The 15828-nt window shown below is 39.0% G+C and overlaps 1 protein-coding gene across 2 annotated transcripts in view; it reads right to left on the bottom strand.

Moving 5' to 3' along the window:
- Positions 1-545: 545 nt before the first annotated feature.
- Positions 546-15828, bottom strand: part of ITGB3BP (integrin subunit beta 3 binding protein) — a 52548-nt gene continuing 37265 nt past the window's right edge. For both annotated transcript variants that reach the window (XM_048862141.2, XM_048862143.1), the window contains exons 7-9: positions 15397-15456; positions 4483-4536; positions 546-2775 (exon numbers count right to left, since the gene is read on the bottom strand). In XM_048862141.2, the coding sequence (XP_048718098.1) occupies positions 4484-4536; positions 15397-15456 (113 nt within the window). In that variant the 3' untranslated portion in view covers positions 546-2775; position 4483. The remainder of the gene's footprint in view (positions 2776-4482; positions 4537-15396; positions 15457-15828) is intronic.

The following is a 15828-nucleotide window of genomic DNA, read 5'->3' as shown; positions in this document are numbered from 1 at the left end:
CTACTAAGATGAACTGAACCAGTCTATACTTCTCAGTTATTGTTACAAACTGTCAGCAGATGCAGGAAGACAACACTGCCTAAGTTTACACTGTTCACCTTTAGCTGAGTTCCTGTTCAAGTGATTAATACGTCTAGGATTTTATTGCATTAATGTTGTGTTAAGGCACCAAGAGCCTTGGGTAAAGAGCCCTTTAACTGGTATCATTGGAGATAGGTACAGCCTAGAAGCCAAAATCAGATTGGGCACACGTGAAAGGATGAGCCATCCTTGTTTAAGAGCATTCCCATATTAACCTGATTACTCTGAGCACAATATCATAGTGTCATTGACATTAAAATATTCTAGAGCTGTCGCTGGTGTGTAGCATAAGACATGAATGTATGCAGCAGGTGTTTTATGAACTAACTTCCCCATGTATGAATTATGAGGTCACTTAAAAGAAGTGTCTATCCACTGAGTTTACATTTCTTTAATTAAAAGAGGCAGTTTACGTGTTGGTGAAACAACTTGTCTTAATCTTTTCAACAAGTAATTACCAACACTTCTAGAAGGCAGCTTTATTTTGTACAAGGTAAAACATTCCACTTAACATATAAGGCATTACTGAACTGCAATTATATATGTAGACAGACAGCACTTGACCTAGCGTATGACAGTTTATTCCAAGCTGTAACTGTAACCTTTCCATAAACATTTAACATTCTTCTGAGAGGGTGCTACCATGATAATTATCCATGTGTAAGGCATGCAGTATTTCCATCCACAATAAAGTCTTTTCTTTCTTTTAAAAAAGGAGTGGGTAGTTATGTGTATCAACCATAGAAAGAGGAATCATTGTCCACAGTGACTTTGAGAAATAACACCTACAGAATTCTGCACAAATAAACTTAGTGAAACACTGCCAAAAGTTAAAGCAGTGTGATGAACCTCTACTCTCAATAAAAGAATGTGTAAAACATCCAACTAAGATGGAAGAAAGTGGAATGGTTTCACATTTCAGTTAGTCTCTTCTGTCTTGTGTTCATCACAAGATTAGGGCCAAGTGCTTCCCACCATATAAAAACATTAGTTTTGTGTGTATCTCTTTTCTTTGTCCTTCAGGTGGCCTCTAAGGGTGATAAAGCATGAGTCATCTGACCTACCCTGTGTAGAATTAGGAAATGGTTCTTAGCAGACCCAGCTGTTTGTGAAAGGCAAAAGCTCAGTATACCAAGAGGTCAAAGAAACAGTAAGTGCTTTAATAGCATTAAGGTACACATAGAGTAATATCTGGAGCAACATCTTAACATATATAGCCTGGCATTTTCTGTTTTCCTTAATAAAAAAAAATTGCTATCCTTTGTTATTCTGACATGAGGTCAAGGTAAAAATCATTTACTAACTTGATATCAGTTGCTGACTGTCCCTTGTCTAACTTAAGACATTCTGTGTTCTCCTTGCACACCAAATGCCTTTTTGAATCAGGTTGCATACCTATTAAAAAGGGATGTTTCTGCTATTTCAAAAATATCTACATTTCCAGAGTGGTTGTAGAGTATACAAAGCTGGCAACATCTCTGCACCACTCATCATTTTAGTTTTGTCTAACTCAACACTTCAGTTGTAAAATGCTAGTTGCCTCCTGGTTTGAGAAGCACTACTCTACAATGGTGGCAAGGAATAATATTCAGACTCCTGCACCTTTTTTGTACATCTCCTGTACTTGTTACCCAGCACACAAGAGAGGCCACAGCTGCCTTTACAAATTTGGCAACTTTGCCTGAAGGTGGAGAGTTTTCAGGGTAATCAGAAATATGTAAAGGATGGCGCAAACAACAGCAAACCCATTTTTACACCAACTCTTCCCTTATGTTACTAAGTATGTACCCTAGACTAAAGTAAGCACTTCATCATTCTCTAAGTACATGCATGTAAACAGTGAGGGCCTGCCTCAGATACCTTTACTAATGTTCAGTTATGCCTTACTCCACATACATTCTCATTGAAGTCAATAGCATCCACTTGTGCAGTATAAATATGGCCCTGGGTTAGGGAACCTATCTGAAAACAAATTGGACTTGTTGAGTATACAGAATTAACCCTACCATAATGTAATTTCCCAGGTTATATGATCACAATCAACCAAATATATATAATTTTGCAAACACCCAGTTTGGAGTATGTCCGCATTCGCTGAAAATGTCATGGAACTGCTGCAACTTATATAGCATCTCATTAACTTTTGGGTGAGCTGATGAACTGCATAAACAAAGCCCTACAAATTGTAACGCAGTCGTTGCTACTCATGGTAAAACCGGCACCCTTTGCTAGAGATGGAGCATATCATTACTGTGAAATTTTCAGTCTCTCTGAAGGCCTGGGAATCAGTATTCATCCTTAAACATGCAGCTTCTTCCTGCTCAATGCTAAAAACATATTACAGTCTTTACACCAAGGAAGCGCAACTACTGTTTGTAATAACTCTACATGGCAAAAGTAGTTTATACTCTGTACAGCAGTAAATCTAGATCAGCTTGTCGTACATAAACATGCATAAAAGAGCCATGAAGAAATGAATTATTTACATTGAGATTATCTGGTTGTGCACACTGTAAAGTTTAAATTAGATACCAGAAATTTTATCTAGATGTGCACCTGCCTAGTGCAACGAGCAATCCTTAATTGGTATTTGCTGGGGAAGATAGATTTACAGGCATTTCTTCTCTCCTTTTAAGTACAATAAAGCAGATGTAGAACTTTGTGTTGATACGGTATGCACTTTTCCCATAATGCCTGTGGGGTTAAAAGAATGACTGAAATAAGACTTAATTAGACAACATTACCATATGCATATTCTGTTCACAATAACGTATCTGCCTACCCCTAACTCATTATGTAAAAACACATAATACAACAAAAAATGAACAATTCTGTGTTTCTCTTACATTGGAGTAAAAGGTTTTTGATGTTAGAAGATAAAAGGGTGTTTTTTATTCATAATTCATTCTCCTGGTACTGTTGAAAGTCAAAGTGGACCATCTACTACTGCCAACTGCAGAAAGCTTTTTCACCATTACCAGATTTACTATTTGCTTTTTTATAGTAAGAACATTAATGGACTGTATGTTTGTCACTTACACAAGAACACAATAAAAGCAGGAAAAGGTACATGTCTTTAGTAGGCACAATTGACAGAGGTTGATATCACTGACTACCTATTAGAAAGCTTCAACAGTGTCCTGTCTTGAAGACATGATTAAAAGTTGCACTGTAGATTTGTGGCATTTTATTTTTTTAAATATACACATTCTGTGAATATCTGTGAGCCAGCTCCCCCTTCTTCATACTATATTATGAATATTCAGAATAACCTCACTTTATAAAGAGGGGTATATGCTCAGATCTTCTTCCATCAATCCCCATTAATCTGTAGATAAGTCTCTATATCTAAAGATGAAAATGTCTGAAAAGAATTTGTGAAACATGATACCCTGAGCAGACGGTTTTCTTATGCGTAAGTGGTGTTTTGCTGATTGACAGGGTCAGTCTCTAGTTGGGCTTTTGCTTATGTCACTGGAACAGGGAGAAGAAGCCAATGGAATAACAGAAATTGAGCACCCCCAAAGCTTGCCTTGTGGCTTCTGTTAGCTCACCAGTGTGATTGGCAAAAAATAGAGTATAAAACAATAGGTGAGCGGCTGGGTGATGTGACATATCTGGCTTAAATTAAATTAGAGAAAGAAAGGCACTTTGTTAAAAGGAAATTTTGTCCAGAAAGTGCAAACAGTAAATCATTAACACACTGTCCACAAACAAGAGAATTCAAAAATAGGCTAGCAGCAAACCCAGGACATTGCTAAAACATGTGAGGGTGGGGCATAAGGAAGTGGCAATATCAGGTGGAAATGGTTCCCTACACAAACCCTTCCATTGCCCTTTTGAGCCGAGGAGATGGCATTACTACTCAAACAATGGCCAGCAATGTCTCCCGAGCAGCATAGGCCTCAGGAATAGAATAGAATAGTAAATTTATTTGTCCAGGACAGGGGCAGGCAGTCCTCTTTGAAGTACCTCATTAGGAGAGTCACTCATAATATCTAAGAAGGTATAACCTGTTCTAACACTCAAATTCTCTTATTCCTTTGGTCACATGTGCCTATTCAAGTGTGGAATATTTGAAAAACCTTCTAGTTATCACCTGACCTTGGTGACTTGGAGAAATCCTCCTGTAAGAGTCTCCAGTAAGATTGGTTCTTATTGAACCTACAGAAATCTATTTGCACAGCAAATCAGCAGAAATTTTAAGAAGTAGATTAGTTTTTTATTATTGAGATATTGCATTCATGAGCAGCAATTGTCTTCAAATCAAAATACGACAATTTGATCATGCACATCTGTACCTACTATGATCGTTTGTAAATGCTTAAATAAATTCAGTCCTTATAATTACCATTAATTGCAAACATTAGTTTGTGTAGTCAAACACTAAAGCTCGCTTACCTCAGTTAATGAGCGATTTAAGGAATTCATAGCTGTTACCAGATTGTACATATTCTGTGGATGAAACAAAGCCAAATTTTCACAAACAGAATATTTTATTTGTAAAATAGAAATCTCAAAATCAACATGCTGCTAAAGTAAGAACTAAAAGTAAATAAAGTAAAGAGTTCAGAATTTGTCAATATTGTAAACTGCAGTTTTTAGAATGTATGTTTTGCTATTTACATTTTCATGATTCCATTACTTAACTCTGACCACTTAAAAATACATTAAGATTTTAAATATATAAAGGTTTGGATAAACACCAGGAAATATAAAATTAAGAGTTACAGTAATTTAATGTGTATTCTAACAGAGCTTGAATGGAAATATTGACAGATAAAGAGAGACTAGAACTTCTCGTTTGTTTACATGCTTCTGCAATCTAGGATTAAGTTGTTTGGGGTGGAATCTTAAATTAAATGCAGATGCACAGACAATATTAAGCGAAGTCTTATAGCCTATGGACATTTTACATATGGGGCACGGTGGGCAAGATTTCCTGTTCATTGGAAGGGTGGAGTTACCAGTTTCTTGGGGATTCTCTTACTTTAAGGGAATCCCACAATAGGGTAGGGCTAGCACAGGTGGCCTTATGGAAAAGGTGTATCAGAGGCAGGGCTTGGGGCCTAAGGATGGTCTGGAATGCTGCTGTATACTTGCAATCTGGAATGGCCACTTAGTGGTCTGTGGGTATGTCTGCATTGCTGCCAGCTCAGGTAGTCATACCCGCACTCACTGATTGTATTTGCATGCTAAAACTAGAAGTGTAGCCGTGACAGCATGAGCCTCAGGCCGGGCTAGCAGTGTGCGTATGTGCCTTGGACAGAATTGTACTCTGGGCAGTTCACTTGTGCCGCTTCTTGTGCCGCCACAGCTACCTTTCTGTTTTTAGAATGCTAGCTCAGTCAGAACTCGCACAGGTGTGGCTCCCTGAGCTGGATATTACACCTCCAGCGCTAGTGTAGACACACCCTGTAATGGGGTATACAAACCCTGCTCTAGACAAGAATGGGTTAAAGAGCAGCTATGTGCTCAGCCCAACCCACCCCACCTGAGAAGCATGCCAGACTTAGAGGAGGAGTCTTAAAAGGGAGAAACCCAGCTTAGAACTTCCTAGCCCCAGCGGGGGACGGACCTCTCATTCTCAGCTCCAAGAGGAACAAGCTGCCTTTGGTAGCCTGTGAACATGGAGCAGTAATACAGATGGCTGAAGGACCATGCAGGATAGAAGGGCTGATGCTGCTCTCTAATTCTGTTAGTTTAATATACTTTCTTTTGTTACACTGGGAATTGGGAGAGGGGTCTGGCCCCAGGGTAGATCCTTACTGAGAATGCAAGCTCCCCGAGGAGATAGGCTAATGTAAGAAGTAGCCTAGGGAAGAAGCAAGAGGTCTGACCAGACAGACCTTAACTGCTTGTTACAGGGCGCCTGGGCCTGGGTTCCTCTACAGTGTCACTGAAGAGGCGAGCATGAAGAGCCCAGACACAGGGCCACAGTAGCTCTATTGGGCCTAGATCTGGGCCACTGACCTGACGTGAGGTTGTGGGACTTTGAGTGTACTCTAAAAGGGGTGAGACTACAAGATGAAGGAAACCAGCTGTGGACCTGGCCAGCTAAGCTACGAAGACAAAAAAATCCTACAAGGCCACACTCAGGCCCAGTGCAGCGCATTGACTGGTGAGTCACTTTGTCACAGAATCACTGCAGCTGAGCAAGGGTTAGAGCAGATCTGAGGCCTGTAACAGGATCGCTGCATTTTATGTGCTAAGGATTCTGCAGATTTTGCTTCTGTTCTTATTTTGGGCAATGAGCCAGTCAGAGTGAGCTCAAGATCACGTATGGCTGGAACATCTGGCTATCACTCACGCTGTGTGAGAACAAAAAGGGAGGGAAGAAGGGGAAATGCAGATGTCATGAGTGGAAGGCTGTTAGGCCTTCATGGTCTGTTTTAGCCAAACTGGGTGAGAATTGATGGAACCTGATTGTATTAGCTTCAGAAACGCACAAGATTAGATATGACCACATTCACACTCAGGAGAGAATTTTCCCCTATATTTTCCACCATAGTTTGGCCTGCATAAAGTAGTTTTTGCTTTCAGTGGGTTTCTACCTTACTCTAGGTTTCAGTAGCACCAGCCACTTGTATATTTACTGCACAGTTTAAGTACTGTTTAAGTATTTTCTTTTCTGTTTACATCTAGTTGGGTAGGCTTTGGTGATACATGGTCTAGGGGAGTAGGAAAGTAGCTGGTCCCTGCATGACTGAGAGGAGTAGCTCAATCAAGTGACTCCATCCTTAGTGTGCATATGCTTACACCTACCATCTTTCACAGACCAAGGCTTCACCTTTACGAAGGGTGCGGGGGAAGAGTGCACACGTATGAAGGTCCCACATTCCCAGTTTGGCTGTTGTCCGCAAGGCTCAGGATGCCTGTCCCAGCAGCCCAGTGAAAGAGTACAAGCAATGGACTCACAGTTTCCAAAATAGTGCCTGGGTCTGGGCCAAACCTGACAAGGAATTCTGGCCTAGTCTAGGTTTAATAAAGTTATTTCATAAAAAATACATCCAGTGTGATTTACACCATGTGTATCTTTATTTATAGCCTTCTACCCACTAAACAAATTTTCTTGTTTACACAAGGAGCCATTAAAAAGAAAATTCTACTGAGAGTTGCCTGTATTTAGAATAGGGAAATAACTGACATCACAGACTGTATGGTGTAGTAACTGACAGTAACAGACTGATTTAATAGTGATCACTGTATTTCCAAACTGCTGGTTTCTTTGTGCTGTGATTTCTGAATAAAAAAATCCTTACTTGTAATAACTTTGTACTTGCCCAAGTGCAAGTAGTTGCATAAGAAATCCACCAGTGCAAAGAGATACAAGTCACACAGTCTGAAAAAGTATCTTGATAAAATATCTAACTCACCCTGGGTTAGACTCAAACTGCATTCATTAAGTGAGGTTTTTCTAAGAACTTTCAGTCTAGCATCTTTGAAGAAATATCTGTATTTATAGTTTTCTTTATACACATAGTATTAAGGGTTACGTATTTAAATAGCCAACAGAGAATATGACCTATTATAAACCCCACAGATGCTCACATGACTTACTATACCTGTCCTAAGTTTGCATTTTTCTTCTTTGTGATGCTAAAAGGATGATCAGGTCCATCCTGTTCTCTGCCTGTGGAACATAATAGTCTAGTCTCCTGTGGGCCTCATTTACTTTACTCTAATTTCTGTTGCTGGGTTTTGTGTGCGGGTGTGGGGTGGTGCTCGTGGCCTGTGACACACAAGAGGCCAGGCTAGATGATCTAGTGGTCCCCTTTGGCCTTAAAAGCTATGACTCAAAACATAACAATGAAGTAGCATTTTCATAATTGTCAACACCTCTACAGACATACATCTTAATTATGATCCTCCCCCCCCCCCCATTTTAATAAATACAAACCTAGCAAAATTTACCTAACCTTCACTAAGGTCAAATCCTGTCTTGGTCACTGCAGCTAGAAGAAATGTTACCCAGTGCATTCCCTGCAGTTGAAAACCCATATACCAGCGCAGAATTCTCTGATGTTGGCCAGAAATGCAGAGGTGGGAGGATTATCCCATTCTTTGCTCCAGTAATAGCACCCAGCTAGCAGATGCTGCTCTCTGCAGCACACACACCAGCTGGATAACAGGGCTTGATATGATACCCTAAACTAAAGTCCTTGGAGTTTCAGTGCACAGACATGCATGGTAGTTGCCTGACTACTAGGTACAAATCCTGCCCTGCTGCTTCTGTGGTATGGCAGAAGTTCACAGGTGCCGTTCCCTCCCAATCCACTTTTGTATAGCAAAAGGGCAGGATCTTCCCAACGTCCGTCTCCCGTTCCTCCCCCCATCTCTCCCCCACCACTAAATTGGACATTTACACATCTAAAAAGGAGAGAGAAAAAAATGTTCACCTGTCAGGTGCTATAAAACCAATCTTCTCCTAAATGTGCCAGAATAATTTTTCTCTACCTCAACCACAGTTAAAACCTTCACTCTATTCATTACTGTCTTTTTATAGTATTTTTATTTAATAAAACCTATTAAGACTACCATACAAATCTCTTTACTTATGCTTTTATCTTTTAACTGATCAATTTTTATATTGCTGACATCCCTTCTTCACCATTTGCTCATTTAAAAATTCATAGTATATGAGCTATGTCTCTGGAGAAAATGTCTATAAAATTTGTTACAGCTGGCAAATGTGTATGAGTCAGTGATAGCACATGACTAAATGCTTCACAGAAAATAAAATTTGTTTCTGTAGTAAGCAGAACTGTTTAAATGTTATTTATTTTTATGTTTCAAAGAAAATATATTGTGAAGTGCTGCATTGATTTAATACACAACAATGTCTGTGTACACGCTGTACAGGGAAAATTTATGAAACCTTTGCACAACTCCTTTAATTGAATTTTCCAAATCTCTCACCACACACAAATAATCAATATCTTCTGCAGAGAAAACCAGTCAGAATTATTACAGTCTTTCTTTTCAATTTTGTTGTCATCAGCACATATAGAGCACCTGGATATTTGTAATGTCTGGGTAGCAAGTTATTTACACCTCTTAAACATAAGACTGCTATTAAGTGAGTTCAAACTGTTTCTTTATTTAAAATAATTATATTCCCAGGAGAATACAGATAGAGTATTTATAGTCATGTAGGAGTTGCTATACATATTCATGTTGTAATGAAGCAGTAGTTCTTTTTAATTTTTCATTAAGCTTCATACTCTAAAGCCTTGATCTGTCAGATTATTTTTTTTAAATTGATTCTGAAAAAAGTAGATAGGAATATAGGGAATAAACAAAGGTGTGAAAGTTCATGAATCAATGTGGTTGATACCCACACAGAGAAGGTAAGTTGACAGTCCAGTATATACATATGTCTGAAGTCTATAGCCGTGTATCTCATGTGCATTTCTGTCAGCCAACAGTTAATAGCTTAATATTTCATCTGCATAGCATAGGATGTTAAATCATTGGAGAGGTTTGTAACTTACTCCCCAAAAAGCTCATGTCTCTGACCTCAGACACTGTCCAAATTTCAAAATGTATTTTATATTTACACTCTAAGGTGCACATGCAACACAGTAAAACCAGAGCCTGCTGGGAAAGATTAAAAAAAAAAAAAGAACGAAGAGAAAAAATAGTACACTCTGAGTCAAAAGAAACGGTCTACAATCTCTCTTACCCATCAGTGGTATTTCTCAAATGGACAAAGTTAGTCTCTCACTTCAACCAGGACAACCACGTGAACCTAACTAAAAATTCAATGGCATTGCAGAAGTTGGGCACTGGTCAAGGCACTTTTTGCTTTCTCCAGCCTGTAAGGCCATCGAATTTTCTGTAAGTACAATTCCAAGCTTGGGGGAGGACACTTGGATGGAATGAGAAAAGAGCTCCATTCAAGTTTAGCCAAAGGAACAGCTTTTATCCAGACAGTGCAAGCTACAATGAAGCAAAAATCTCTGAACAGCATTAATGACTCAACTATACAAACAAAACGAAGGGGAAGCTGATCTTTGTCTACTAAAGAAATCCCTTTTACAGTTTGCTTGTTCTTAACTGTCCGTTGTGAAAGTGGAGGATAACGTCCAACTAGTTTACGTTTGTAAACACTCCCTAAATACAAGAGGGTGGGATTATTTCTTGAAAAGAGAAGGTTGGACAACTCTGCCACAGGCTGTTTGTGCAGAAATATAAGGGTCAGATTCTTTCCTGCATCAAGGTGAAGGCAGTCAAGGGGCTGGTTTTGGCTCCTTAATTCTCAAACTGTTCAATGAAGGTCATAGTTTGTAGCTGAGTTCACGCTCTGAGACTCTCTTTCATTGAAGAGTGACCTGAGAGTATTTAAAGACAAGCTTTAGATGAGACAGGGATCAGAGACAATTTAGCTTGACTGGTGGTAAAGGTGAGGTTTTAACTATAGGTCTCTCTCCAACCCAAGAGGCTTTTTAGGTTTAACAAAAATTATCTAGCCACATTCTTAGCCTCCACAAAGGTGATGGCCAGTACATCTGGGAAGACAACAGCATGTCTCCTGATGTAAATCTTGTTTGGGTATAATTGTAGGCTACTTGAGTACCTTGGGTTGCTAAAGGCAACTTCTTGCTAGCTGATGTTGAGGCAGTGAGTTTGAGCAGCCGTAGTCTAGTAGCAACTGATGGTTGAGGGCAACTGATGTTTGAGAATTTTTGCATGAGTGACCGAAAGACTCAGTTGGAGCAGGGTGCACTACTTGCATAGAGGAGTAGTTATTTGTCTTCTTCTCAGCCTCCTCTGGTATATCAGGTATAACTAACTAGAGCCAAGAAAACTGCACCATCCATCCTGTGGAGGCTAACAGGAACCTTGAAACCCCCTAGACTGATGTCTCATACAGCTGTAACTTCATTAGTTGCACATGCCTGTTCCCATGTGATTGAATGAAAACTCATCTGGTTAAAGACTGACTTGTTCACCTGAAAACCAACATTGTTAAAGACTGTGTGCAAGGAGAGGCAGAAATTGGTTCCATTACGCTGTACAAAAAGAGGTAGGAAGAAAAACTTCCTTATTGGTGCTGAGGAAGAGTAATTGTAATACAAATACGAAATTTACCCAACTTTTTGCAAGGATGAGTACCTGGAAAATGGGCTCATTTTCCTATTTTAATATAGCCTAGAACTTAAGGCTCTGAATATAGTTTTTCTTGATACTGTAAATATATGATCATTTGAGAATCTTTAGCCAGAAGACTCTCTATTGCGCCTTGCAGAACACAACAGACTCATTCATGGGCATGGTTCATGCTCATTTTAGTGCTACACTGTTTTTCTTTACAGGAAATGTAGAGAAACTATTAATATTTTGTAACTGCCAGCTGAAGTTGCGTCACTGTTTAGAATTTTATCATCGTCAATCCTCTAAATGCTCAAACTGTTAAGCGTTCTTTAAAATATGCATAGTGCAACCTATATATTTATTCTCAACACACACAAAGCATGTTTTGGACTGCAGCAAACTGAGTAGATTTCATCTCTTGGCAGCTGCTCTAGAGTTTGCTTACATTTTATTCAAAAACATTTTGTTTACTGTAAATGCTAGTCATGGACAAACAATGATGCCATTTTTTATGCTGATCACACAAAATGATATACTGAGTTCTACATAATGCTGCCCATTGACTAAGGAATTTTCTGTATTAAGTTGTTTTAAGCAGAGGTTGTTTATGTAAAGTAAATAAATTTCATGCCTCACCATGTGATGATAATGTGACATTCCATCTGTATCAAGCCACAGAATAGTCATAGATTTCAAGTTTTGAGCATAACTAATTAAAAATAATTATGAAAAAGAACCACATCCAAAACTAAAAGGGTAAAGTAAAAAAATCTCCAAATACTTTCTTATATCACACTTTTTCTTTGCTCCTCTTTTTCCCATATTTTTAAAGACAGCAAAATGAAGCTCAGTCCTTGTTGAAGTAGAATTAAAATAGATAAAGTTGTAACAAAGTTGATAAACTTATTAAAGTGGTAACTATGCTTCTGCCCTACTTTCAGACAATGAATTCAGATTCAGGGTGAAAATCTCATCTAACAAGCATGATAGTTGGCATGGGCTAGTTTCTGTAGCACAAATGGGCCTATACATTTGCTTCACTGTGGCAGCTAGAAAGCATTCACAAGAGATGTTTCAGAGTAGCAGCCGTGTTAGTCTGTATTCGCAAAAAGAAAAGGAGTACTTGTGGCACCTTAGAGACTAACCAATTTATTTGAGCATAAGCTTTCGTGAGCTACAGCTCACTTCATCAATGCAAGAGAGGCACCAGCTGCCTGCCAGCAATGGCCCAAGATGCTCTCCATTGGTTTTCACTGGCCAAGAGGCTCAGGAGTCCATTGTGAAGATAGCAGCGCAGACTTCCCTTCACGCTTTTCAAAATCTCAGCTTACACAAATGATCAAATTCCACCAAAAAAGATGGTGCAACTTGTTCCTTTTCTCTCTGTCATAGTCTCCTCTGAGCCAGCAAGACTGTCTTGAATTTCATTTTTTTTTTCCACTGTAGGAGGAGAATTCCCCACAGCAGGAGGTATAGGGAGGGATCTGCAGCTGGGCAGAGGCAATCCACGTTGATTTGATGGCTTGCTATCTGGAACAGTTTCTGTTGGTTGGAACTTATGGTGGACAAAAAGTTCATCTTCCTTTTGCCGTTACAACATAGGATAGTAGAAATTCCCTCCTTTTTATTTTTTTCAATTACACGTATCTACATTTTAAATTAATTGATGGGCTCACATTTATCTGTCATCAGAGAATAATGGGTACTTGATAGGGGGTGTGGGGGGGAAAGCAGGAAGAACACATGTAGGGGTTAGTGAGTCAATGGTAGTGGACTGACTACTAATGGCTACAGTGTTTCATCGGATTATTTCTTCACCAGGGAATTTCAGAAGTCCATGAAAACGCAAAGAACCTGTGTTCTTATCCAGCTTGTTCTTATCCTTCATGTTATTAGAAATTACTACTCTCCTAGTGAGACTCCGATCATACCTGTCTGTTATATGTCTCCCTAAATCCATCAGGTAAAACAGAGAGGGAAGTTTGTTTACATCTGAAAGAAACTTTGTAATGACAACATACTTGAGTTATGAAATGAACAGAGGCACTAGAAGCCCTAACTTAGTATGAGATGCACGTCAAATATTTTATTGGATATGGATCAACTATTGTCCAGATTCATGATGGTTGTTTACACCTTTGCTACAGAAAGATGGATTTTTTTTTAAAGTTTAGAATTTGCAGAACGTTGTAGAGATTTGGGGGGGAGGGGTTGAAAGGCCTGTTGCTAGGAATTTAGTTTTGCTTGTTGTATACATTAGAAGATATTAATTATTATTTATTAAACACAGCAAAAGAAAGGAGGAGAAAAAGGCAAAAAAATTGTAGCTTTAAAAAACCAAGTCAGTCTTCATATTAAATTCCTTTATAGTCTCTTCTCCCTCTCTCTATATTGACAGATTTTAAAACAAAAAATTCTTTCTTGGATGGTTTTTTAAAATGACATTAAATATTTTTGTTGGGGGGGAAAAAGTATTAATTATATACTGTAGCTCTCAGGTTTTGCAGTTTAAGTCTGATCCTGTTTCTTCCTAAAATAAACCAACTGCACAAGAGAATAGAATAACAAGAGACAGGAAAAGGCATCTCTGTCTCTGTTGCTTGCAGGTTGGCTGATTGAAGACTACAGATACATGACCCAGTTAGCTCCTCTTGGACACCAGCTCTACTTACCTGGGCCTGGTAAATGGTTGGCTAGGATCGTCTTATTTCCCTTTGACCAGTATAGGGGAGGCACAAATTTTAATTTTGATCAGCCCACTCAGGAATCATTTTTATGTCCTTGCCAAACTGGCTGTGCCCAAGAGTGGCAAGGTTATATTTACCTTGGCTGGCTAAGCAAGACTCTTTTTAGAGAACAAGCAAATAGAGAAAGAGGACAAGAATAATAATACCAGCTAGCTCTTATACAGGGCTTTCCATCAAAGTGCTTAAATAGGAGGTCAGTATCATTATCCCCATTTTATAGATATGAAAATAAGGCACAGAGAGGGGAAATGACTTGCCTAAGGTCACCCAGCCAATCAGTGGCAGAGCTGGAGCCGGAACCCAGATCTGCGAGTTCCAATCCAGTGTTCTATTCACTAGGCCACACTGATGCCTAACAAAGACAGGAGTGGAAACTGACATGAAAGAGGGGGTTTGCATCTTGGGAGTTGCTTAGGGTACAGCCTTGGAAATGGATACTGTTGTTTTGGTTCCCTTTCCTCACTTGATCCAGTCACAACATCTTTCAGGATCAGCAAAAAGGCCCAGTGATGAGATGGTAAATCTCTGGTTCCCAGAATGCAGTGGAGTGGAGTGCAGGTTACTTTGATGGTGATGCTGCTGCTCCAAAGCTTCCTGCTACATTAAGTGCCACGTGCTTTCCAGAAAAGAAGTTCCCTTAAATGGTGTCAATCTCATCAAAGTTGTGCAGTCAGAACAAATTTACAATAGTTATATATTGACACTGCTTCTTGTCTTAAAGATGACACTGGTCTGCTGCTGTAACAATTCACCAGAAAGTTTGGAAGCCCCCAATCAACAATACATTACACTAACTCAGTTCGCACCATTTCTTTGTTTTGTACTTGCCATTTGTTGTAGTTAGAAACTTCTTAGCACGTCTCTTTCTCTACCCTACAAAGGTATTCATTCTAGTGTCCTAGGGCACGCACATTCTTTTTCCACTGCAGTTTCAATTGAGTTTTTAATCAATTCTATAAGGATTTGTATCTGTCAGAATAAGTTATGAAATGATGTAATATTTAGTATTTCAGTGTCCTCAGGAGTGTACTAGTCACCTCACAATTTAGATAAGGTGAGATGGTCTCTGACTCAAAAAGATGCAAAGAAAGTTGTGTGCGAGGGAAGACAGGATGAACATGAGCAACTGCTGGATGATATGTTTATAAGGAAAAAGGCTAAAGGGCCTGATTGAAGTCAATGGCCTTTGGATCAGGCCCCAATGCACTACTAATACGTAAATGCCCTCCTTATGCATTGTTTCTGCAATAAGAACTTCTGTATATAACTAACTAGGCTAAAAAGAAACGAAGTTTCAAAGAACATAAAAGAAAAATTAATTTAGTCTATATATAGGAAGGAAACATAAATCTGATATGGTTCTTTGCTAAAGGTTATTTGAAGACTTTCAAAAGGAAGTCACTGAAAGGAACCCAATGATGGATATTAACCATCAAAGCAGATGCTAGGTAAATTAAAAAATAAATATTACCTCGGGCAGGATGTTTTGTATTACTCCTCCTCAGCAGCTTTTGTTTTTCTGCTTGAGCCACTAATGAATAAAACACATTTAAAGGTCAAGAAAACTTTACTCTAACGATTTTAATGAAAGCAGATAAAGACAAGTTACCTCGTCTTTACCCGCCCCCCCCCCCCAAGCAGATGGATTTTTTAAAAGGATAATAAAAACAGCACACATTGTTGGCTAAAAACCATTATAAAAAACAATCTGCAAAGCCCAAGCACGTCGTCTCAAATTAGTGCTTATGTCCCACCCATTATTTTTCTTCCAATATTTCTCTCTGATGATAACATGGCACTTTGTCTCAAGTTCAGAGATGAGAGGAACGGTTCTTCTCCGTTACGGTCAGCAGAAATGCGTGCATGCCCCCAGACAAAGGGTTCTATAGGTTCATGGAGGTTT

Source organism: Caretta caretta, chromosome 8 (genome assembly GCF_965140235.1).
Source record: "Caretta caretta isolate rCarCar2 chromosome 8, rCarCar1.hap1, whole genome shotgun sequence".
NCBI classification, from domain to species: domain Eukaryota; kingdom Metazoa; phylum Chordata; order Testudines; family Cheloniidae; genus Caretta; species Caretta caretta.
The sequence above is the reverse complement of the archived record's forward strand: the minus strand, read 5'-3'. Positions and strand labels throughout refer to the sequence as shown.